Source organism: Heptranchias perlo, chromosome 14 (assembly GCF_035084215.1).
Source record: "Heptranchias perlo isolate sHepPer1 chromosome 14, sHepPer1.hap1, whole genome shotgun sequence".
Lineage (NCBI taxonomy): Eukaryota > Metazoa > Chordata > Chondrichthyes > Hexanchiformes > Hexanchidae > Heptranchias > Heptranchias perlo.
Window position 1 is genome coordinate 68,159,266 of NC_090338.1, and position 27,813 is coordinate 68,187,078.

At 43.6% G+C, this 27,813-nt stretch overlaps 1 protein-coding gene across 4 annotated transcripts in view; it reads right to left on the reverse strand.

Moving 5' to 3' along the window:
- Positions 1-27,813, reverse strand: part of ebf1a (EBF transcription factor 1a) — a 414,365-nt gene that overhangs the window by 367,905 nt on the left and 18,647 nt on the right. For all 4 annotated transcript variants that reach the window (XM_067996542.1, XM_067996543.1, XM_067996541.1 and 1 more), the window contains exon 6: positions 26,398-26,466. In XM_067996542.1, the coding sequence (XP_067852643.1) occupies positions 26,398-26,466 (69 nt within the window). The remainder of the gene's footprint in view (positions 1-26,397; positions 26,467-27,813) is intronic.

Consider the following 27,813-nt stretch of genomic DNA (forward strand, 5'->3'; position numbering starts at 1 on the left):
TATAACTAATAAACAAAAGCTTTTAGAGAAAAATGGGGGGGGGGGAAAAACACCATTTTTTTTTTAACCGCCTCTATGATTTTTCTCCCAGGGTTTGCTCGTACCAGTGTCCTGAAGATTAATCTTTAACTCCTGGAGGCTCCAGCACAATCCTGGAGGGTTGGCAACCCTACCGAGAGTGGAGCAGGTCATTTGTGGAGACAGGTCTCCGCAAACGGCCTTCCAACCTAGGCATTCGGCGAGCGGAACCAAGTCTCGGGTTACCGCTTGACGGCCATTCTCCCGGAGTCCGGGCACCAAGATAAAATAAAGCAGCTTCTAAGAGTTTGTTGTTTTCACTTGTGGGGGAGACCCAAAAGTAGAAGCCATAAATATAAGATAGCCACTAATAAATCCAATAAAGAATTCAGAAGAAACTTCTTTACCCAGGGAGTGGTGAGAATGTGGAACTCGCTACCACATGGAGTAGTTGAGATGAATAGCATAGATGCATTTAAGAGGAAACTAGATAGGTACATGAGGGAGAAAGGAATAGAAGGATAGGCAGATAGGGTTAGATGAAGAGGGATAGGAGGAGGCTCGTGAGGAGCATAAACACCGGCACAGATCCATTGGGCTGAATGGCCTGTTCTTGTGCTGTAAGTTCTATGTAATCAAATGAGATTTATTTATTTATTTATGTACCCTTGAACAATTTTTCTGTCTCGTGAAGAGATGTGGTAGACCAAACATTCTCCATCCGGACTCAGCGTTAAAACCAACTTGAGTGCTGGGGGCTTGAACATAAACTTGCTACTTTTTTTTAATCCCCCCTGTGGATGCCGGGGAGCCCAGATGGTTCCAATTTAAAAACTAACAGTTTCCCTTATCCCCAAGTGCTAAAAAAAATAATCCACTGACGGGACTCTTTCCTGGGAATAGCAGCGAGAGTCTGATCGCTGATATAATTTAAATCATTCATTTAAGTTTCAGAACAAAACAGAGGAAATCTTGCTTAAATTAACCGACATGCAAGCTTTTCTCTCCCCTCAGAAGCGATCACTTCCCGTTCTCCCGCAGCATTAACTTTTCCAGATACTTCTTCCGCTTCTCCTTCACTACATTGTGCAAAATTACTGCTTTTTTTTCTCCTCTTTGCCCCTCTCCTAAGAAAGGAATTGCATTTATATAGCAACTCAGAAACATCTCAAAGCACTGCGCATGAATTATTTTGAAGTGCAGCAACTTGTTATGTGGATAAACGCAGCAGCCATTTTGCGCACAAATGGATCCCACAAATGGCAATGAGAAGAACAATCATGCAATCTGTTTTTGGTGGCTTTGGTTGAGGAGGAATGTTGGCCAAGACACTGGAGAACTCCCTGCTCTTTTCAAACAGTGCCATGGGATCTTTAATGCCCATCAGAACACCTGTTTCTTGGTTTCACACCTCAGTCCAAGGATGGGCACTGGCTTTTTGCTGGGGTGGGGTTTAGCTCTGGTTGCCCGCCTATATCTCGCCCAAGCGGCCGTTCTTTATGCATGACCCTTGATAGTAAGTGACAGCAGGCTATTCTTCCCCGTATCCTAACTCGCACCAAATCCCGTTCACCCATCACCCCTGTGCTCGCTGACTTACACTGACTCCTGGTCCAGCAACGCCTCGATTTTAAAATTCTAATTCTTGTTTTCAAATCTCACCATGGCCTCGTCCCTTCCTATCTCTGTAAACTCCTTCAGCCCTACAACCCTCTGAGATCTCTGCGCTCCTCCAGTTCTGGCCTCTCGCACATCCCCAATTTTGTTCGCTCCACCATTGGCGGCTGTGCTTTCAGCCGCCTCGGCCCGAAGCTCTGGAATTTCCTCCCTAAAACACTCCGCCTCTCTACCTCTTTCTCCTCCTTTAAGACGATCCTTAAAACCTCCCTCTTTGACCAAGCTTTTGGTCACCTGCCCTAATATCTCCTTATGTGGCTCAGTGTCAAATTTTGTCTGATAACACTCCTGTGAAGCACCTTGGGGCATTTCACTACGTTAAAGGCACTATAGAAATGAAAATTGTTGTTGTCCTCACTCGTTATTTACCTCTGCAAAGAGATCACTAGAAAGAATCGGGCGGGGAAAGGATTCTGATGCCCCCAGGGTCAAATAGCCTGCTGACATTCGCCGTCTAGACTCACACACGAGGTATGGACACTTGAGCAAAGCAATGGGGGGAGTGGTTAGCAAGCACCTCAATAAAATTCAACGCCTTCGGAAGAGTGGGGGGGGAGGAAATTATAAAGAAAAACACTCTTAAACAGTCCGTGTCAGGCAGAGCATGTGCGGGCAAATGCTGCACTGATAAAATTGCTGATAGTTTTACATACAGCAAAAAGGGTTTATGACAGCGTAAACATGCATTAAAAATATATAAAAGCCCTGTTTAAAAGCCCCAATCTCGGCTCCGTGAAACGGAGTTCAGTCAGCAAGTTACGGAATGGCTGAGAGATAGCAGGATATTGCAGTATCAAATAACAAACAGAACTCTCTAAAGTCTGTACTTCATTCCTTAAATGGGCTCCAAGACACTAAATACACCATTATAGCCATTTGGAAGCAAATCTCCACTATAATTCGCCTGTGTAATCTCACTCTGGCAATATCTGCAACAGAATTTGTATCAAAATCAGAAAGCTCATTTGGATTTGCTCAGAAGGTCTGCCATTTCTTTATGTCTCCCCTTCTCGCCCAAATGTACTCAGTCACACTGGAGGGTTGTTTGCGTTGCGGCCCTCTGGCACCTCATCCAAGTGACTGCTCCCTCACATGTGCATGTAGACTGTAAGTGGACATCAGAGCGGTAGCTGGTGCAGCGCGCCCACTGCCAAATGCAGTGACTCCCTGAATACTTGGCGAGATCAGGATTGGGCTCAGCTGTGATGCTCCCCACCACTGAGCATCCTAGACGGCCCAGGCTTACACAAAGGCCACTTGGGCCAAGTACTGGAGAGCTTCTATTTTTTTTTTCAAATTGCTACTGAAACAAAATAATCAACAGTATAAGCAGCAGTAATAGTTGCCAGTGAGATGACCCCCTCACATCTTCGGTTCCTAAAGAAGAGAATGCAGTGTTTCTCTACATAACATTGTCACTTTGCAGAAATATTCGGGGTTCGGCAATCTCTCCTCTGTTGCTGTGACACAATTTTTCCTTTGATACCAAACTGCAAACAAACCAATCTTAACCTCGGCCCTTCGCAAAAACTGTCACAACAGTGCAGTCAAACTATTAGTCCATTAACAGGGTGACAAGACTGCCAGTTCAACTTGCATAGAAAACTATGCATTTTGAGCAGAATATCATGGCTTTCTGGATCAGCGGAGGTCAGATAATTTATCCCCATGCAATGTAGATTCACATTAATTATGTAGCAGTTTTTACTCTTAGAACCATTAAAAGGTTGTGATACCTTTATAATCTCTAACCCTAATACTCCACATACCATTATAATCGATAACCCTAATACTCCACATACCATTATAATCTATAACCCTAATACTCCAAGTACCTTTATAATCTATAACCCTAATACTCCACATACCATTATAATCTCTAACCCTAATACTCCACATACCATTATAATCTATAACCCTAATACTCCACATACCTTTATAATCTATAACCCTAATACTCCACATACCATTATAATCTATAACCCTAATACTCCATGTACCTTTATAATCTATAACCCTAATACTCCACATACCATTATAATCTATAACCCAATACTCCACATACCATTATAATCTATAACCCTAATACTCCATGTACCTTTATAATCTATAACCCTAATACTCCACATACCATTATAATCGATAACCCTAATACTCCACATACCATTATAATCTATAACCCTAATACTCCACATACCATTATAATCTATAACCCTAATACTCCACGTACCATTATAATCTATAACCCTAATACTCCATGTACCTTTATAATCTATAACCCTAATACTCCACATACCATTATAATCTATAACCCTAATACTCCACAGACCATTATAATCTATAACCCTAATACTCCACGAAACTTTATAATCTATAACCCTAATACTCCACATACCATTATAATCTATAACCCTAATACTCCACGTACCATTATAATCTATAACCCTAATACTCCACGAAACTTTATAATCTATAACCCAATACTCCACATACCATTATAATCTATAACCCCAATACTCCATGTACCTTTATAATCTCGAACCCTAATACTCCACATACCATTATAATCTATAACCCTAATACTCCACGTACCTTTATAATCTATAACCCTAATACTCCACATACCTTTATAATCTATAACCCAATACTCCACGTACCTTTATAATCTATAACCCTAATACTCCACGTACCTTTATAATCTGTAACCCAATACTCCACATACCATTATAATCTATAACCCTAATACTCCACGTACCTTTATAATCTATAACCCTAATACTCCACATACCATTATAATCTATAACCCTAATACTCCACATACCATTATAATCTATAACCCTAATACTCCACGTACCTTTATAATCTATAACCCTAATACTCCACGAAACTTTATAATCTATAACCCGAATACTCCACGAACCTTTATAATCTATAACCCTAATACTCCACATACCATTATAATCTATAACCCTAATACTCCACGTACCTTTATAATCTATAACCCTAATACTCCACATACCATTATAATCTATAACCCAATACTCCACATACCATTATAATCTATAACCCTAATACTCCACGAACCTTTATAATCTATAACCCTAATACTCCACGAACCTTTATAATCTATAACCCTAATACTCCACGTACCATTATAATCTATAACCCTAATACTCCACGAAACTTTATAATCTATAACCCTAATACTCCACGTACCATTATAATCTATAACCCGAATACTCCACGTACCGTTATAATCTATAACCCTAATACTCCACGTACCATTATAATCTCTAACCCTAATACTCCACATACCATTATAATCTATAACCCTAATACTCCACATACCATTATAATCTATAACCCTAATACTCCACGAACCTTTATAATCTATAACCCGAATACTCCACGTACCTTTATAATCTATAACCCTAATACTCCACGAACCTTTATAATCTATAACCCGAATACTCCACATACCTTTATAATCTATAACCCTAATACTCCACATACCTTTATAATCTATAACCCTAATACTCCACGAACCTTTATAATCTATAACCCTAATACTCCACGAACCTTTATAATCTATAACCCGAATACTCCACGTACCTTTATAATCTATAACCCTAATACTCCACGTACCATTATAATCTATAACCCTAATACTCCACGAACCTTTATAATCTATAACCCTAATACTCCACATACCATTATAATCTATAACCCTAATACTCTACGTACCATTATAATCTATAACCCTAATACTCCACATACCATTATAATCTATAACCCTAATACTCCACGTACCATTATAATCTATAACCCTAATACTCCACATACCATTATAATCTATAACCCTAATACTCCACGTACCATTATAATCTATAACCCAATACTCCACATACCATTATAATCTATAACCCTAATACTCCACGTACCATTATAATCTATAACCCAATACTCCACATACCATTATAATCTATAACCCTAATACTCCACGAACCTTTATAATCTATAACCCTAATACTCCACGTACCATTATAATCTATAACCCAATACTCCACATACCATTATAATCTATAACCCTAATACTCCATGTACCATTATAATCTATAACCCTAATACTCCACATACCATTTTAATCTATAACCCTAATACTCCACATACCATTATAATCTATAACCCAATACTCCACATACCATTATAATCTATAACCCTAATACTCCACGAACCTTTATAATCTATAACCCTAATACTCCACGAAACTTTATAATCTATAACCCTAATACTCCACATACCATTATAATATATAACCCAATACTCCACATACCATTATAATCTATAACCCTAATACTCCATGTACCATTATAATCTATAACCCAATACTCCACATACCATTATAATCTATAACCCTAATACTCCATGTACCATTATAATCTATAACCCTAATACTCCACATACCATTATAATCTATAACCCTAATACTCCACATACCATTATAATCTATAACCCAATACTCCACATACCATTATAATCTATAACCCTAATACTCCACGAACCATTATAATCTATAACCCTAATACTCCACGAAACTTTATAATCTATAACCCTAATACTCCACATACCATTATAATATATAACCCAATACTCCACATACCATTATAATCTATAACCCTAATACTCCATGTAACTTTATAATCTATAACCCTAATACTCCACATACCATTATAATCTATAACCCAATACTCCACATACCATTATAATCTATAACCCTAATACTCCACATACCATTATAATCTATAACCCGAATACTCCACGTACCTTTATAATCTATAACCCTAATACTCCACGAACCTTTATAATCTATAACCCGAATACTCCACATACCTTTATAATCTATAACCCTAATACTCCACATACCTTTATAATCTATAACCCTAATACTCCACGAACCTTTATAATCTATAACCCTAATACTCCACGAACCTTTATAATCTATAACCCGAATACTCCACGTACCTTTATAATCTATAACCCTAATACTCCACGTACCATTATAATCTATAACCCTAATACTCCACGAACCTTTATAATCTATAACCCTAATACTCCACATACCATTATAATCTATAACCCTAATACTCTACGTACCATTATAATCTATAACCCTAATACTCCACATACCATTATAATCTATAACCCTAATACTCCACGTACCATTATAATCTATAACCCTAATACTCCACATACCATTATAATCTATAACCCTAATACTCCACGTACCATTATAATCTATAACCCAATACTCCACATACCATTATAATCTATAACCCTAATACTCCACGTACCATTATAATCTATAACCCAATACTCCACATACCATTATAATCTATAACCCTAATACTCCACGAACCTTTATAATCTATAACCCTAATACTCCACGTACCATTATAATCTATAACCCAATACTCCACATACCATTATAATCTATAACCCTAATACTCCATGTACCATTATAATCTATAACCCTAATACTCCACATACCATTTTAATCTATAACCCTAATACTCCACATACCATTATAATCTATAACCCAATACTCCACATACCATTATAATCTATAACCCTAATACTCCACGAACCTTTATAATCTATAACCCTAATACTCCACGAAACTTTATAATCTATAACCCAATACTCCACATACCATTATAATCTATAACCCTAATACTCCATGTACCATTATAATCTATAACCCAATACTCCACATACCATTATAATCTATAACCCTAATACTCCATGTACCATTATAATCTATAACCCTAATACTCCACATACCATTATAATCTATAACCCTAATACTCCACATACCATTATAATCTATAACCCAATACTCCACATACCATTATAATCTATAACCCTAATACTCCACGAACCTTTATAATCTATAACCCTAATACTCCACGAAACTTTATAATCTATAACCCTAATACTCCACATACCATTATAATATATAACCCAATACTCCACATACCATTATAATCTATAACCCTAATACTCCATGTAACTTTATAATCTATAACCCTAATACTCCACATACCATTATAATCTATAACCCAATACTCCACATACCATTATAATCTATAACCCTAATACTCCACATACCATTATAATCTATAACCCAATACTCCACATACCATTATAATCTATAACCCTAATACTCCACATACCATTATAATCTATAACCCTAATACTCCACGAACCTTTATAATCTATAACCCGAATACTCCACGTACCGTTATAATCTATAACCCTAATACTCCACGAAACTTTATAATCTATAACCCTAATACTCCACGTACCATTATAATCTATAACCCTAATACTCCACGTACCATTATAATCTATAACCCTAATACTCCACGTACCATTATAATCTATAACCCTAATACTCCACGAACCTTTATAATCTATAACCCTAATACTCCACGTACCATTATAATCTATAACCCTAATACTCCACGAAACTTTATAATCTATAACCCTAATACTCCACGAACCTTTATAATCTATAACCCGAATACTCCACGTACCGTTATAATCTATAACCCTAATACTCCACGTACCGTTATAATCTATAACCCTAATACTCCACATACCATTATAATCTATAACCCTAATACTCCACATACCATTATAATCTATAACCCTAATACTCCACGAACCTTTATAATCTATAACCCGAATACTCCACGTACCATTATAATCTATAACCCTAATACTCCACGTACCTTTATAATCTATAACCCTAATACTCCACATACCATTATAATCTATAACCCTAATACTCCATGTACCTTTATAATCTATAACCCTAATACTCCACGAACCTTTATAATCTATAACCCGAATATTCCACGTACCATTATAATCTATAACCCTAATACTCCACATACCATTATAATCTATAACCCTAATACTCCACGAAACTTTATAATCTATAACCCAATACTCCACATACCATTATAATCTATAACCTAATACTCCACATACCTTTATAATCTATAACCCTAATACTCCACATACCATTATAATCTATAACCCTAATACTCCACGTACCATTATAATCTATAACCCTAATACTCCACGAACCTTTATAATCTATAACCCTAATACTCCACGTACCGTTATAATCTATAACCCTAATACTCCACGTACCATTATAATCTATAACCCTAATACTCCACGTACCATTATAATCTATAACCCTAATACTCCACATACCATTATAATCTATAACCCTAATACTCCACATACCATTATAATCTATAACCCGAATACTCCACGTACCATTATAATCTATAACCCTAATACTCCACATACCATTATAATCTATAACCCTAATACTCCACATACCATTATAATCTATAACCCTAATACTCCATGTACCTTTATAATCTATAACCCTAATACTCCACGTACCATTATAATCTATAACCCGAATACTCCACGTACCATTATAATCTATAACCCTAATACTCCACGAACCTTTATAATCTATAACCCTAATACTCCACGTACCTTTATAATCTATAACCCTAATACTCCACGTACCATTATAATCTATAACCCTAATACTCCACGAACCTTTATAATCTATAACCCTAATACTCCACATACCATTATAATCTATAACCCTAATACTCCACGTACCATTATAATCTATAACCCTAATACTCCACGAACCTTTATAATCTATAACCCTAATACTCCACGAACCTTTATAATCTATAACCCTAATACTCCACATACCATTATAATCTATAACCCTAATACTCCACGTACCATTATAATCTATAACCCTAATACTCCACATACCATTATAATCTATAACCCTAATACTCCACGTACCATTATAATCTATAACCCTAATACTCCACGAACCTTTATAATCTATAACCCTAATACTCCACATACCATTATAATCTATAACCCTAATACTCCACATACCTTTATAATCTGTAACCCTAATACTCCACGTACCTTTATAATCTGTAACCCTAATACTCCACGTACCTCTATAATCTATAACTCTAATACTCCACGTACTGGTTTTGGAAGAGGTGACTCTAGAGATCGTAGATGCATTGCTTATCATCTTCCAAAATTCTATAGATTCTGGAACGGTTCCTGAAGATTGGAGGGTAGCAAATGTAACCCCACTATTTAAGAAAGGAGGGAGAGAGAAAACAAGGAACTACAGACCTGTTAGCCTGGCATCAGTAGTAGGGAAAATGATAGAATCTATTATAAAGGATGTGATAACAGGACACTTAGAAAATAATAATAGGATTTGGCAAAGTCGACATGGATTTATGAAAGGGAAATCATGTTTGAAAAACCTACTGGAGTTCTTTGAGGATGTAACTAGTAGAATAATAAGGAGGAACCAGTGGATGTGGTGTATTTGGATTTTGAGAAGGCTTTCGATAAAGTCCCACACAAGAGGTTGGTGAACAAAGTTAGAGCACATGGAATTGGGGGTAATGTACTGGTATGGATTGAGAATTGGTTAACAGATAGAAAACAGAGAGTAGGATTAAACGGGTCTTTTTCAGGTTGGCAGACAGTGACTAGTGGGGTACCGCAGGGATCGGTGCTTGGGCCCCAGCTATTCACAATCTATATTAATGATTTGAATGAGGGGACCAAATGTAATATTTCCAAGTTTGCTGATGACACAAAACTAGGTGGGAAAGTGAGTTGTGAGGAGGATGCAAAGAGGCTTCAAGGAGATATAGACAAGCTAAGTGAGTGGGCAAGAACATGGCAGATGGAATATAATGTGGAAAAATTTGACGTTATCCACTTTGGAAGGAAAAATAGAAATGCAGAATATTATTTAAAAGGTGAGAGATTGGGAAATGTTAATGTTCAAAGGGACCTGAGTGTCCTGACATGAGTCACTGAAAGCTAACATGCAGGTGCAGCAAGCAATTAGGAAGGCAAATGGTATGTTGGCCTTTATTACAAGACGATTTGAGTACAGGAGTAAAGATGTCTTACTACAATTATATAGGGCCTTGGTGAGACTGCACCTGGAGTATTGTGTACAATTTTGGTCTCCTTACTTAAGAAAGGATAGACTTGCCATAGAGGGAGTGCAGCGAAGGTTCACCAGACTTATTCCTCCAATGGCGGGATTGTTGTATGAGAAGAGATTGGGCTCCATTTTAGCACCCGCTATCGGGTGCGTTCCTGGCAGGGGGGGCTCCGAAAATCGGGGAATCCCGGAGCGGGTCGGGAGCCCGGCTCCAATCCACCCACTTCCGGGTTCCCCACAGACGCACCGACGTGCGCGTGCAGCCCCCGCATGTGGGACTCCCGCAGGCAATTAAAGCCAGCGGGATGCCACTTGAGAGTATTTACCTTGCTATTTCAGGTCATTAAAAGACCTGATTAAGGGAATATGTCAGGAGGGGTGGGATTTTAGAAACAACTCGGACTGTTTCCCATACTAGGGGAAACACTTCCAGTTGAAATGGACGTGTTGCAGCTGTCAGCCTGTGGCAGCTGCAAAGGTCCATTTGACAGGTTGGGGGGGGGAGGGGGGGAGACCCTCACTCATTGCAGGAGGCCACTCTGTCACTTGGGACAAAGTTTGGCCTCCACCACCCTCCTCCTAACAATCAAATTCACCAACTTGCACACTTACCCCGGGGTCCAGAGATATGTACCTACCTTGCGGACCCCCTCAGATGTACATCTTCCGGATGGGGGCCGCCGTAGCTGCAGTCATGACCTCCTCGGAGGGCGAACAGCCTCACCAGCCTCGCCGGCCAGGCCGTCCATCTCTGACACGTGGAGCTCCACAACAGAGTGCTGTGACACATCCACCTGCACAGCAGGAGGGAGGGCAACCGCAGAGAGAGATGCGTCGCAGAGGGCACTACCCTCGCCACAGGGTCCACAGACCGAGGCTCAGCTTCCTGGACCTCTCTGAGCAGCAGTGCACACGGAGGATCAGAGTCACTCAACATGTAGTCGTGGACTTCTGCAGCCTCCTTCATGCCAAACTGCTCCCGGCTGGCCCGAGCACCATCTTTTTATCGGTCGCTGTCAAAGTCACCACTGCCCTCAACAACTTCTCCTCCACATCCTTCCAGGGTGCCACCGGGGAAAATCGCCGACGTCTCTCAGTCGTCTGCACAAAAGAGCCCTGCAAATACACCTACACCCACTTTGCAGTGACACAATGGGTGGCATCAGGTGTGGGTCTTCATTGTGATCCTCAGGAAAGGGCATTATTGCACAAACCAGTCAAGATTCGCAAAGATGTGGCAGTGTTGGTGCCAATATAATATGTGATGTGATTTGATCAGAAATTAAATATAAATACAAACCATGACAAACCCTCAAACACCCTTGTACATCCCCTTCATGCTCACAACACGTTTGCCTTACGCTGCCTACTGCACATATGTGATGCATGACCTGTGGCTGCAGCACAGGTAGTGGCAGGTTGAGTGAGGCTGACTGTGAAAGAGATGCACGAGAGGGTGAGTATGAGATAGAGCCATGAGATTGTATGAGGATTGGGTTGAGTGGTAGTGGCGGGATGAGTACTGGCGAGGTGAGTAAGTGCAGGTAAGATGAGGATGAGGTTTGAGTGGGTGTGAGGAGTGATGTGACAGAGTAGTGTTGGCAGTGCTGAAGGAGATGTGGGGTGGGGGCGGTGATGTGGCAGATGGAGTGTAGGGGAAAGACTACGTGTACTCACTGTGGCTGACCTACTTAGGTCATTGCAGCGCCTCCTGCACTGTATGCAGGTGGGCGATATGTTGGTGGTGCAGGTGACCTCCTCTGCCACCTCGAGCCAGGCCTTCCTGGTGGCAGAGGCAGGCCGCTTCCTCCCGCCCGCCGGGGGGAAGATCTCTGTCCTCCCCCTCCTCCTCACCCCGTGTATTGATACCTGGAGTGAGGCATCATTAAACTGGGAGCAGCCTTCCCCCTGGGCTGCTCCATGCTGTATTTTTTTCTATTTGTTGCAGCATCAGTCAGTGGAGGACTGCCCCTTTAAATAGAGCTCCTCCAGCTGACAGCTCTTACTGCGCATGCGCAGCCCGCCCGACGCGCAGCTCAGCAGTGGGGAACCCGGAAGACAAGGTAAGTGGATCCAATTAGGCTGCGATCGCGCGCGGGGCAGACTGATTTCACCGGCGCGTGCTCCCCCCCCGCTAACCCGGAGCCCTGGCAATATCGAGCCCATTGAGTAGACAAGGACTGTATTCTCTAGGGTTTAGAAGAATGAGAGGTGATCTCATTGAAACATACAAAATTCTTACAGGGCTCGACAGTGTAGATGCAGGGAGGATGTTTCCCCTGGGTGGGGAGTCTAGAACCAGGGGTCACAGTCTCAGAATAAGGGGTGGGCCATTTGGGACTGAGATGTGGAGAAATTTCTTCACTCAGAGGGTGGTGAATCTTTGGAATTCTTTTTTTTTTATTCGTTCACGGGATGTGGGCGTCGCTGGCGAGGCCGGCATTTATTGCCCATCCCTAATTGCCCTCGAGAAGGTGGTGGTGAGCCGCCTTCTTGAACCGCTGCAGTCCGTGTGGTGAGGGTTCTCGCACAGTGCTGTTTGGAGGGGAGTTCCAGGATTTTGAACCAGCAACGATGAAGGAACGGCGATATATTTCCAAGTCGGGAACGTGCAGGTGGCATTGTTCACGTGTGCCTGCTGCCCTTGTACTTCTAGGTGGTAGAAGTCGCGGGTTTGGGAGGTGCTGTCGAAGAAGCCTTGGCGAGTTGCTGCAGTGCATCCTGTGGATGGTACACACTGCAGCCACTGTGCGCCGGTGGTGAAGGGAGTGAATGTTTAGGGTGGTGGATGGGGTGCCAATCAAGCGGGCTGCTTTGTCCTGGGTGGTGTCGAGCTTCCTGAGTGTTGTTGGAGCTACACTCATCCAGGTAAGTGGAGAGTATTCCATCACACTCCTGACTTATGCCTTGTAGATGGTGGAAAGGCTTTGGGAAGTCAGGAGGTGAGTCACTCGCCACAGAATACCCAGCCTCTGACCTGCTCTTGTAACCACAGTATTTATGTGGCTGGTCCAGTTAAGTTTCTGGTCGATGGTGACCTCCAGGATGTTGATAGTGGGGAATTCGGCGATGGGTAATGCCGTTGAATGTCAAGTGGAGGTGGTTAGACTCTCTCTTGTTGGAGATTGTCATTGCACTTGTCTGGCGTGAATGTTACTTGCCACTGATCAGCCCAAGCCTGGATGTTGTCCAGGTCTTGCTGCATGCGGGCACGGACTGCTTCATTATCTGAGGGGTTGAGAATGGAACCCCAGAGGGCTGTGGAGGCTCAGTTATTGAGTACATCTAAAGCAGAGATCAATAGATTTCTAGATATTAAAGGCATCAAGGGATACGGGGATAGTGCAGGCAAATGGCGTTGAGGTAGATCAGCCATGATGTTGTTGAATGGCGGAGCAGGCTTCAGGGGCTGGATGGCCTACGCTGCTCCTATTTCTTATGCTCTTATGCACCTTTATAGTCTCTAATCCTAATACTCCACGTACCTTGATAGTCTATAACCCTAATACTCCACCTGAGTTTGCATGTTTATCCAGATTATTGCTGTAAATTGAAACGGAAGTCAAAGATTTCTTTACAATTAGTAAAGTCAGTGAGTAATTGAGCAATGCAGACCAGTATTGACTAGGTTTGATTCCCTAGGTCTGGGATGCTACAGTTCACCTTAGCATCCCAGATCTATGGACAGGATTCTTGCTCCTGATTGCTATTTCCATTGACCCTCCCTCCCCCGTGCAAGTGTGCGCCTATTGGGCGAGGACAGGATTAGGCCCAGCTGTGATGCCTCCCTCATGGAGGAATAGCCTGCTAACTGTCACTGTCTAGGCCCACACACGATGAACAAGGTACTGAATGGCGTCCAGCGCCCATTGAACAGTATTCCAGCCAGATTCAGCATCATCAGGGATGAGGAGAGAAATAAAAAACAAAAGCTAATAGTTCATCTACTCCCTCCTCCCAGAACTGAAGAGAGTGCCTTTTTAAATAGGATTGCAGTAAAGCCTAAAAGTCACTGGTTATGAACCACTAGGTCCCTTAAAGTTAGAACTTAAATCAATTAGATAAAACATTTTTGCCCTTCCCCCAGCCTCTCAGTCCTGACAGGAAGGAAAGATCAGCTCATTGACTGCTGTTCAGGGCTCTCAATTAACCTGATTAGTTCAACAAGCAGCTCTTATGAATGACACCTTATCTAAAATAAAAGGAAAAGCAACTTCCTTCCTACACAAGATACCATTGGCTCCCTCTAGTCTGTCGAGTGCAGCTATTGGCCTTCTGGGAGACACGGAGCAGCAAACAAGCAGCAGCTGATTGGGCTTTGCGCGTCCTGGGACATTGTGATCTGATCTGCCCAGGTGGCACAAGACAAGCTGGAGGGCGGGGGGGGGGGGCGGGGGGGGGAGGGAGGGAGGAAACAGTGGCCTGTGGGCAACTCTGAACACCTCTTTCAGAATCAGGTGACCAGATGATAGGATTGCTAAAAGTAGCCCAGCCCCGCTTCAGGAAAGACAAACGAGCATGCTTGGCAGGATTTAGTGACATTTAACTCTGATCTATTGAGGCCTATGCTGTCAGGCTTATCAGGCAGCAAGTCGACCTGTCTCCTTCTCATATTTCTTGATGAGTCCCCCCCCCCCAACTCCCAACTCGCACTGACGCTGAGAGAGACACAAGTGTATGTATGTATAAGCTTTGTTCAGATAAAAGAATGTGAAGAAGGAAAGAAAAAAAGGAAAGCTACAAAAAAAAACAATCTATTAGCTGTCAGCGGCCTTCGTGTCCATTTGACTGACTTCAGATTAAGGTAATTGAAGTAATCTCATTGAAAAAAGTCAAAGGCCCAGGAAGTGACACTCCAGCGCAGCAGCATATGGATGAGACAGCAGACAATATCAATATTAAACAGGTGTCAACTAACAGGCTTATACTTTTATTAAAAATGTAATACCTCAAACAGTTTTAACCTGATTTTAATCCCTTGAAATTCAAAGTTAATAACTGCCTCGAAAATACTGAGATGGATACCAAAACAATTTACTCGCTGGCTGTCAGGTTTTTTTTTGCTCCCACTCCTCCCCCTGGAAGGTGCCAGTCTCCAATTCATCTGTCGTACTCTGCCACTGTTTCTAATTTAATCTGAGTTTCAAGCATGTTTTACAATTCATGAAACAAAGATATTTTGGACCACATGCTAACTTTGTTGTCATCCATCAGCAGATGATCATAACATCTATATTAAAGGGAGGAATAAAGGCCTCCAGCCTTATCAGAGAGAGTGTGTTGAAAAAAAAACGGGAGTGTGTTGAAAAAAAAACAAGACTGTGGGTAACTACTGAAATTGCTTTAAACCACTTCCCTCCTGACCTTAAGTACCTCTTAAAGGAGACCCAATGGTTTAGTGGTTAAATGCATTATATAATGTGGTACTCAACTAAACAAACCAAAGAGGTGCCACTCACCACCAGTGCTTACATTAGGGTTGCCAACCCACCAGGATTGTCCTGGGGTCTCCAGAAATTCAAGATTAATCTCCTAAGCAGATGCTTCAAGTTACCCCAGGGGAGAAAAATTATACAGACATTAAGAAAATTGTGGGTTTTTTTCATTTTCTTTGAACACTTTTGTTTATTAGTTATAAAAATATTGGCGATGGGTAAAAATCCTATTTGACTGACAGTCAAGAATCATCCAATCGGATAATGAAGGGTGTTTGCTTTCCAATTGGTGTGGGAAGGCAGGGCCCTATGAGAATGGACGTGTCGGTTGTCCAATGGCGGGAGCATGGAGGCGGGTGGTCACGTGATGAAAGCTCCAGGAAGACATACAACCAGAGATGGCAACCCTAGCTTACAATGGCCAGTTACCCAAGGGCACCAGGTGCCGATGGAAACGTGCCAAACATGAGCCGGCATCTTCAGGAGAAGAGAAAATTGACAAAAAAGAGAGATGGAGTCAGCTAATTTTCAGGTAGGGAAGAGGAAAATACATATTACAGCAGCCCAGTCATCTGTGACGAGCATCTTAACTGAGCCTGCTCCTGTCTTTACCTGACACTACCAAATGCATGATATCCAGCAGGGTCAATGGCTAGTGATCAGGAGCAGCATTCCTTCCCTAGATCAGAGACATTTAGGGCATTGTGGCAAACAGAGAATAAATTGGCCCCTCAACACCTAGACAATAGTTAACTCTAAAGAAAAAGATAGCAGTATGATCTCAATGGGTCAGTGGGTAAAGGCACTGCCTGTTGCAGTGTTGAGCTAATGAATGCAGGAATGCCAAGCCATTGTGTTTGCTGAGTTTGTCGATCTTAGCCAGGGTAGCAATAGGGGCTCCAGATTGGCCTCAACCCTCTAGGTTAAGCAAGGGAAAATCAGCTAGGCTCCATGCCCCCAATCAACATGTCAATCCTCGCTGAACGTATGCACATGTGGACACCAGTTGAGGGACAGGATGGTGCTGTACCGTCCTCGACAATTGGATACACTGTGGACACTCACTGTTTAGGCTTCCACATGGAGGAATGGCCACTTGGGTGAAGTATTTTGGAGGTGACCGGTGCCTGCGGCAGTGATGGAGAGGAATGGAGGGGGACAAATAGCAGAGAGAAAAAATAACATGTTGAGCTTAATAATTAAAAATAATAATTTCAGTGCGTGTCTGGTTTGGTGATTAGGTTCATTTGTTTAGTGACTGTCATGGTTCCAGCCACTTCCAGTGCATGTAAAGGAAACCTAATTAATAAAAGCTCCTGTCATTAGTTCTCCAGCATAATTAGTACAATGTATGCTAATTACCTGTGCAAAAAAAAATCTAATAAACCCTCTGGAATGGTAATGTATTAGAAGCTTTTACAGAGTGGCGTAAAAGTTATTGGTCTCTTCAAAGTAATAGTAATGTACAAGATTTAGTGCTTTGGATAGACTAGGTTTTCTCAACCATCCCTCCCCCCTTCACCCAATCCCAAGTCAAAGCCAATTGAACATCTTGCTTCTTCTCCTGAAGGTGCTGATTTATCCTGGGATACAGTTCCACTGGCATCAGCAGCACTCGGGGGCCTTACTTGAGTGTCCATTCTTTGTGCGCGAGCCTGGACAAGTTGGCACTCGTTCAGACAGTGCAGCCTCTTGCGGCCAACCTGCCCCCTTCACCTGTGGCCCCGGAGAAGGCTGCTGTCCAATGTGTCTTGAGTGTCCATTCACAGTCCGCTAATATGGTCCAAGAGAGAAAAGCCCTCAACAAAGCATTAATGAGTGACCCTAGTCTAAACACTAAGTGGGTGAATTTCCGTAGGGTTTCTCCTGCTGGTCTGCATAACTTCAAGGTAAGAGATGCGGATATCCTGGAAAAAAAGATGCAAATAGCGTTTATGCCATTTCTCCGGCATTTCCACACTCTTCTGCCAAAGTTACAGCGGGCAAGCGGGAGAACCCTTGCCGAAGTTCATCCCCCTGAGCAAGCTATTCAACCCATAAGGACAGGCATTACCACCGATCCCGACCATGTCTTCATTTCACAATCACACTGTCCAGCCTCAGTCACTGAACGGTGATCAGGAATAGGAACCCTAGGTGATCTTTCCACATCCGATCCTTGGGAGTCATTGAGGTGAAGTGTAACGCCCTGAATGCTGCCTCAAATCGATCAGATAAGCAGGTAGTGATCAGGGATCAAATCTGGAACCTTCCTGGTCCGGATTCCTTACAAGGTTCGTGTATTGGCCCACTGAGCCATCAGGCAAAGCCATATGTATGCCAGCAAATAGCTTTGGACAGCCTGTAATCAAATAGTCCTTAAAATAACACCATCTCCAACACACAAAAAAACTCTACAGAAAGCACAAGCCACAAGTTAAAAGGAAGCCTTATTGTGTTCAATGTTACAAAATACCACATCCCATTGGCACCGCTCACCCAACACAGACAATGGGAAAACTATTTCAAAAATTCAAAACATAATAGCAAACTCTGCAAGGATTCGGGTATATTATAGTGCAAAAGAAAACACACAAAAATGGCTCCTTCTTCCTCTTCCCCTTCCCCACCCCCTCTAAAATCAACAAACCACTATGAACCCCTGGCAGGGAGACAGATATCAGCAACTGTTGGCAGTGGTTAGGTTACTAATGCATCAGGGGTCAGCATCCTGGCAGCTCTTATGACATTCCTGGCAAAGTAAACAGTGAGCCACAACATCAACGTTCTTCTGCATGCAATCCCACCTAAATTGGCAGGGTTAGCCGAGGCCTAGGAAGAGTTTAATTATCCTACTAGGGCAAGGGCTCGTCAGGAGCAATGGGAGCCCCACTAATTCAAAACAGGTAACTCAATCCAGATTCACAGAGCACACACACACATACACATCACTAATCACTCAAACTGGTTCCCTCCCCCATATCATTCACCAGAGAGGTCTGGAGCAGCTAAACTAAAAAAATCTGTCTCTCTTTTATGCCTCAATCTCTGGATTTCATTCATAACTTCTCACAGTACCAGCTTTACTAGAATATATTATAAAAATTATACCCTCTTTGCAACTATCCCATGCAGCTCACATAAAACCCAGTTTGAACGTCACTAGGTATTTTTTTTTTAACAAGCGAGCTTTTCTCAGCTAAAGTGGGCAATTTGTGTTAATTGTTTCCATCCCTGCATCACCTCCGTCCAATGTTAATAGGACCAGTATTTTGCAAAAGATAAGTCAGCAAACTTTTTTTTAATATTGTTTATATTGATGGTGCATTATTAAAGTGACGACATTTTCATGAACAAGGAGTCTTTGGCAAAACCTTTTCTCATTTGTTTACAAAGACCCGACATTGGGATGAAAATGATGAAAAAATGCGTCATTTGCATGCGATATCATTGTGGCAATGATAATACTTAGCTCTTCACTCTCGTCCGTCTCTTCCCCTCTCTAATTACAGAAGAGGGCTCTTTAAATTATTTTTTAAAATGTTGCATTTAATTTATCTTGGTTAAACTCCCATCATATCCATATGTCAAGGACTTAAAACAGGGAAGGTAAAGCTCCTCATATGGATCAGCGCCTAACTGCATTAATAGTGTGATGCTGCGCCATAGAGACCAGAAGGAACCAGGTGCCCTTTCCTGGTCGATGTGGGGTTAGCTGATTTCATCCGGGGGCGGGGGGACACAGCAAATACTACAGCTGGTCCCAGCTCACCCAGGCTCCTGCTCGGTATCCAGGGACCCCGCGCGCCCATCGGAATGTGCGCGTGTACTGACGTCATGCGAGGGCAGGCTCGAGTTCAGTCGTGATGCTGCCCATGGTCAAATAGCATGCCGGGACTAACTACGGTCGCTCACACATGAAGAATGGGTGCAGGTCCGCAGGGCGACCCCGTGCCCATGGGAACACAACCCCTAAGAGGCAAGGCTTTCAGCAGAGAAGGGGAAAAAGCACCCAGTGTTTCATGCGAGGTAGCAAATCTTTAGTATATAGCAATATGGGTGATGCCTGTCTGGTTGATCTGTTTTATTTCACAATGATTGATCTTTTGGTGCAATATACACCATTATTCCCCAATATACTATGTACTAATCCCTCGATGAGAGGGCAGGTAGGCAGCTGCCATAGCCAAGGGTTCAGCCAATGGCACTCTATACTAACATACACAAGAGTCTCCACTCTGCATTGCCCAAACCCCCCCTGGAGTGTGAATGATGTAGCTTATTTCTCAAACCAAGGGTAAAACCCCCTGAAATTCCTGCTCTGTTCCATTATCAAATATATCTTAGACTATCTCCAGTTTTCTCCCCGTTGCCTTTCTTTGATGCCAGCGACCCTCCGATACCATTCTTCATGCGCGAGCCTAGGCAGCGAGTGTCAGCAGGCTGATCCTGCTTTCACACGATGTCTGCACGCACGCACCTTCCAGAAGGAATGGCTGGAAAGCGATCGGGAACAGGAACAATGGCCGATTTTTTTTTTGACCTCCCGAGTCCAGGGACGTGGGGGGGCCAAATGTAGCACCGGCACCGCGTCCCTGAGCTAGTTCAGTACAGATCAGGCATCGAATCCGGGACCATCCTCATTTGTGAGGCTCAATACCACAGTTGGCTGATGTTGTTACTCACTGAGCCATCGGGAGGGCATTTTAATTGAAACAGTAATCACAGCAAGAGTTGGGGGCCCACCACAGGGCAACATCCCGAGTCTCTAAATAAAGTGCGATTATTCATTTTAAAACCAGCATTTTTGACTGACCTTTCTATGAATTTGATGTCATAAATTAATTAATCCTTGTAACCCTGGGCAGATCCAAACCAGCCCCTGACTGCTGACTAATGAAGTCAGTAACATCAGGTCACAATGACCGGGGACATCCCAGACTCTCCATTGATGCACGACTATGACGTCAATATAAATGCGTTGAGGTCATTGTCTATTGCAGGTATTGGTCGGAGGCTGACGTCTGCGCATCACTCTCTGCCCAGGCAAAACAGCACTCTGTGTTCACAGCTACACTGCACCTGAATACCTTTAACTTCTCAATGCTATGAAAACAATGAAGATTTTTAAGATAAAAAGATTTTTAAGACAAAAAAATTCCAGGGGGGAAAATGTGGAGAAATTTGTTTACACAGCGAGTTGTTATGATCTGGAAAGGTGCTGGAAGCAGATTCAATAGTATCTTTCAAAAGAGAATTGGAGATATACTTGAAAAGGAGAAATTTGCAGGGCTAAGGGGAAAGAACAGGAGAGTGGGACTAACTGAATAGCTCTTTCAAAGAGCTGGGACAGGCACAATTGGCCGAACGGCTTCCTCCTGCACTGTATGATTCTATGAAAAGAGTCAATGCGACAGTCAGCCCTTTGCAAACACTGAAAACTTTAAAATTAAGTTTTAAAAAATAAAATTCCTACGTGCTCAAAAGATTTGAAATTTGGTCTGTTTATACTGCAAGTTCAGCTCTGCTGTGAAAGTGGCATAAAAGTGACAAGTATAACTTCAGAGTCTGGGAGAGAGGCAGTCTCGCACAACTTGGTTTTGACACTGGATGGGGTGCAGTGTCAAACTGGGTTTAAGGGGCAATTCAGCAATCTTGTGCTTGAGGGGAGCGATGGGTTTGTAGAATGGGAAACACACCATAGCCCAGATCCTCCGAACCACGCGCCCTGTGAATGCGGCCTGACATAAATCGCAGCCAGCCATATCTTGTTCATAATGCCTGATTCTGATTTGGTTCCCCTGGCCAGGAGCGAGCTCTGTTCCTATCCTGGTGAAAATGCAAAATGTGCCAACCCTAGTGTGGAGAGCATCTATCAGATAACATGGCCCCGATATTTACAGGTGGTGGGGGGAGATCGCGGAGCGGGGGGAGGATCGCGGAGCGGGGTTGGGGAGATCGCGGGGCGGGGTTGGGGAGATCGCGGGGCGGGGTTGGGGAGATCGCGGGGCGGGGTTGGGGAGATCGCAGGTCAGGGGAAAATCACGGGTTGGAGGGGGGGATTGTTTGGGTGGAGTGGGGGGGTCGGCCGATCACAGAGAGGGAAGCAGGTTTACTTGAGAGGCCAGGGGTAGCACTCCTTCTCCTCCTGCCCACGAGCAGCACTGGAAAGGCACTTACCAACTGGAACCGGCCTTTCTCACCTCCCTTCAGCTGCCGGTTTTCCTGAGGCCTGTGAAGCCCGGCCCGCAGCCGTTAAATCTAAAAGTCTGTTCAAATTTGAGGCACGCAGCCTCATCAGCATATTTAAATGACTGACCTGCCTCTGAGAGCAGGTTACTTGCCTGCCCCCCAACCGGCCTCTGTAGTGGGCATGTTCGAGGCGGGTTGGGGTCATGTTCCAGATTTTTGAAATTTTGAAACCCCCCTTCCCCCAGCCCTCTCCTGCCCGTTGTGGGGTGTTAAAACTCCCCCCACCCCCCCCCATGAAGCCTAAAGAGAGGGACTCTTAACATCAGCCAAAACATACATGTGTGTGTATGTATGTAGAGACACAGGTCAGACTCTACCACAATTACGATACACACACTACATAGAACTTCACAGCAATTCCACATAAATTTCTCATGTGGTACCCACCACAGATCACTGATGAGCATAGACACCCCAAAGTAGAATCAAAACTAAATCCACATTAAAATTGAAACAGTCAAGATCATCAATAAATAGTAGGCAGTGATGTCTGAGTCTGGAATCTCAATGCGGGGGTTGGGGGGGGGGTGGTAAATAAGGGGGTTCAGATAACTGATGGTCACTGTATCCCTCAATCAGATCAATGACTTGTAATTACTGAGTGATGCCTAGGTATCCCTGCACTTTGTAGAACTGATTAATTGGCACTGGCCTTCATGTCAGTCATTTGGACTTCCTTGACCTTTAGGTGATCTATGGTGCTCTTGGACGTTACAGGAGCACGACGATGGGAGACTCTTCGTTCCCTCTCGAGCTGCTTCTCAGTGTAGTGACACCAACTATTTGCGACCGACGCTATGAAAATGTGGGTCTACAGATGTGCCATCAGGTTAAGGTCACCTGTTGCTGTAAAGTAAATGTGGAGAGCCAATTCCACCCCCCCATAAACATTCGCCCCCCCAACCCAGGCCGATCAACCAGGCCTCTGCATAACACTGCAGCATTTGACAGAACACATCAAAGGGGAGAGACTGGTGTACGGAGGTCACCCGACTCACCCCAAAACAGGAGCAAATCTTTAGCTAGTGTAAAAGCACCATATAAGGCGCCTTGGTCAAATGGTGTCCAGTCTGATCTGCTGGAAACCTACTTTGTGACAGCCAAGGGACACTTGCAGTTGACAGCGGGTTTGAACCACAGGCAGGTTTTTCCCTCCTTTATGTTTGTGTTTTTTTGATATTCCTGTTGCGAGAAGAACAACAAGCTCCTTCTTGTTAATAAGCAAGTTGGTTTATTTTTTTTCTCTCTCAGCTGCAGTGCACCCCAGTGACCTAAAGCCCAAATTGCACTCCCAGAGCAACAGATTCACTCGCGATCGGGGCCCAGGACTGACTGAACTGATGTGCACCAAACTCCAGCTGCATCAGTTCCGAGTGCCAATAAATCACCGGCTCACTATCGAAATTACGCAAGCCCCAAGACAATTCCCAGAGGTAAATCCCAAACCAAGCGTGGAATAAAGAATATTTCATTTACCACACAGAGCTGGCGGCAGTACTGCAAGGTAACTGGTGCCTTCGGCTGCTCGGAGTACCACTTTAAGAGTCATTTCTCTTCCCCCCCCCCCCCCCCCCACCCCACCACTTTGCCTCCAGCCTGTGACAAATGTAAATGGCTGCCTGGCTCAGTGCAGGACACCACAGGCTGCCTATTTGTTTCCTGGCCAGAGGCTGAGACTACTTAATTCTTCCTTTCCTACATCCTTGCAAAAGTATTATCGCATTTACCGCCCGTTCAGATCTTTACATGACATACAATCTTCAGCACAGAAACAGGCCATTCGGCCCAACTGGTCTGTGTCGGCGTTTATAGTTCACACGAGTATCCTCCCACTCTAATTACCTCCTACCATCTTCCCCACATCCCTCTGTTCCCTTCTCCCTCATGTACCTTTCCAGGGGAGGACCGGCCACATGGGAAATCGGGAGAATCTGACCCCGGACAGGGTTCCATATCCATATAGTATTATTGGCGCCCACTTTTTCCATGAGAATTTCAAAGAAACCCGTGTCCTTTTGGGGGAGGGGGGGATTCAGTCCATACCCCTGTATCTTCCCCAGCCTAATAATGACGTAAATAAAACCATGATCGCAATATTTAAACAGCGCTAATAGGAAAATGCATCAAATGCGGTATAAGTCTGCCTTTCCATGTGGGAATCTGCCATACTACAACTTTACAATGAATGAGAAAGATCTAGTAAACAAGGCTTACAGGGACATTTAGACCCTTTGGTGATCCAACCAGCCCCATTATTCAGCTGCTAAATGGTTCAGTCACACAACAAACGCCTTTGAAAGTTGTCGGCCTCCTCAGAAAGGGCGAGAATGCGTTGTCTTGCGTGTTGTTCTGCCGAGTGTTTTCCCCAAAGGGACGCCTGTCTAGTGCTACATCCACCTTACTGCACCTGCTGCCCCGAGTTCGGCTGCAACATGAATGAGATGCCAGTCCTGGCTCCGGATGTACCGAGGCCCACCTTAAGAGAGCGTTTTATTGGAAGAAGCAGCACCTTGCTGGCAGATATAAACACCACCTCCCTCGGGCTGTCATTGTTCCCGGGCATCCATCGGGTGAATGCTGAGCCTGCTGATAGAGGCCAGTAATGCGGTTTCCCGATTGCTGGCCTGTACACGCTGCCCAGCCAACGGGGGAGTCACCATCCCATCTCAACTCAGCCTTTGTTAAAAAAAATACTGATTGAAAGAAGTGAAGGAAGTCTTCTTTTATTTGGCACCGATACAGTAGCAACAGCTATTAACGTATCAGCCTGCACATGCACAGAGAGTGTATACAGACACTTTCAATAAAACTCCACTGAAGTGAAACCTTCAATTCTGGCTTTCCCTGTTCCACAGCTCAGTGCATACAATAAAACAACACAGCAAACACATAGGATCCGTCTCTGCCTACTGCAGAAAACAGGCCATTCTGCTCTTCAATCTTATTGTAATGACACGATCTGAAAGTGCTACTTAATTCTTCAAAAGGTTACACTCCTTTTTTTTTTGTCACCCATCCATTTTTTTTTCTCCTCCTGTCCTGAAGGTGTTGACCCGTGCTGAAGTACAGTGCCCCGGGAGCAGGCTACCCGACGGTACCTTGCCCAAGTGCCCGTTTTTATTGTGCGAGTGCCGGCAGGCGCTTAGACATGGGAAAGCATCACAGCATCAGCCTGGCCACGCCCTCAGCCATCATCACATACATACGCCCTTCAGTACGAATCAGCTGATTAGCGATCAGGAGCGAGAACCCTGGCTGATCTTTCCCCCCCCTTATCCCAGGGGCACAGAAGCTGATTGTCGCAACCTCCTCTGTTGCAATTCTGGCTGAGGTCATGCTAACTCGGCATGGACCGGGGATCGAACGTGGAGCCTTTCCGGTTTGGACGGCTCAGCCCCACACCTGGAGGTGCATTTACTAATTGAGCCATCTGGGAGGCGGTGCAAACTCCATAATGCTTCCAGTAACAATGCACAACAAAATACTAAAAAAAAACAAGTCATTCAGGAATTCTCTTGCAAGGTCTTCACTTGTCTAACATTCTGCTGATTCCAGCTACTCAGAACCACAAGGCGGTGGGTTTCTATATATATTATATGCATGTACATATAAATGTGCACAGCTGCCTGATGCAACACCTATATAAAACCACAGAGGGAGAATCTGTAAGATGCAAGCAAAAACGATTCCTTCATTATGATGAGTCAACAAGAGCCCGGGCCTCTGAGGGACACAAACCACCAGAAAATTTCCAAGCCGCTCGCACGTGAATACAACAATTACAGCACAAGTAACAGGACGAGTGAGAGAGAGAGAGTTTATACACGTTAAAAATAAAATACACACACACAAACAACCAGCCAATGTACCACCGCCACTTGCAGAGAGGCAGGTGTCGTACAATAATCAAGAGCAAACAACTGTTCATACCTGTCAATTATCACTGGGTCCGAAGGCGTCTCATTCCTGTTGCCACAACTTTTCTTATCACAGCAACGACTGCAGGAGGCATGGTGGGGCGAAGGTGGTGGTGGTGGGGGGGGGGGGGGTGATGGGGAGAAGAGAAAGAGAAGGAGAAATCAGAGTAGAACAATTGCTGCACATGGCTTAAATTACTAATGCCTTCTCTCCCTGTATTAAACAACCAAGGTAGGTACAATTTAACAACCACATAATGGTTAAGTAACTACTGCCAAGCCGATCGCACTGCACGACAACAGGTAGAAATTAGTAGGAGACCATGCTTGTATATGGGCAAATTACTACTTCCCACTTCCCCTAGACAGCTGGCGATAATTAGGGAGGCAAGAGGTGTCTTTGTAAAGGTGAGCAGCGAAGCAGGACTCACCTGAGGCAGGTAAGCAGGCCCATCTCGAAACAATGGATGGGACAAACCTCCTCAGCACTGGCGTGTCGGTCTCTTTGGTTCTCATCTTACATCCATCACAGATGGTGAACACATTTCAGTTAAATAAAACAGTCACTGACTGAAATCGGGCCCCTGAACAGCAGAATGGCAAAGGCTGCAAGTAACAGTGCACAGAGTTTAAATGGGATGGGGTGGGGGGTGGGGGGATCTAAAGAGTTAAATCCTTTTTAAAATAGAACTGAGATTGTTTATTTTCTGTTGCTGTTGTATAAATTCCCTTTTTGCCTCCAAATGAGCAAGTACTACAGGAACCCCTATTACCACACTCTCTGCCGTATTGATGTAAAGTGCATTGCTCTTGCCTCTTGTCATTAACGGAGTATATAGGAATAGTTCTGTAATATCCCACTTGCTGTAACCCACTTTCCCTATGGCTCTCAAAAGATGCTTTTATATTAATAATGTGCCACTGGGTATTGGAGCATGGTACTTCTACCACCTGATGGCATTCAACAAAACAAAGGAGGCAAGTTCCAGAACCGGATTTTTCCCAGGTCCATAGCGGCAGTCAGGGGCAGCGGAAAAGGTGCCCCTCCCTCCAACATGCCCCACAACTGCCGGTGGGCCATTTGGTAAATTAAAGCAGGCGGGGCAATCCCCGGAGGTTACGGCTCTCTGCTCTCCAAGTAGCTAGCACCAGTATAAAAGCCCCGAGCTGTAGCACCACCAAAGGATCCAAGGCACTTTGCATTCATTTACACTCTATCACAACAGATCACCACTGACTGCACTCTGGGTTAGAGACTGATTGTGAAGACGGAGATACTCATCATAGTCCTGAATGATCTTATAACAGGTGGTTTTGTAAACTGCCTGCCTATTTCTTTTCTTCTTCTCCCAGGAGCCAGGTCTTGTCCCACTGAAAGTGACAGGACCATGAGTGAGTCATTCTATTTCTCACTCATCTTTCCTTATCT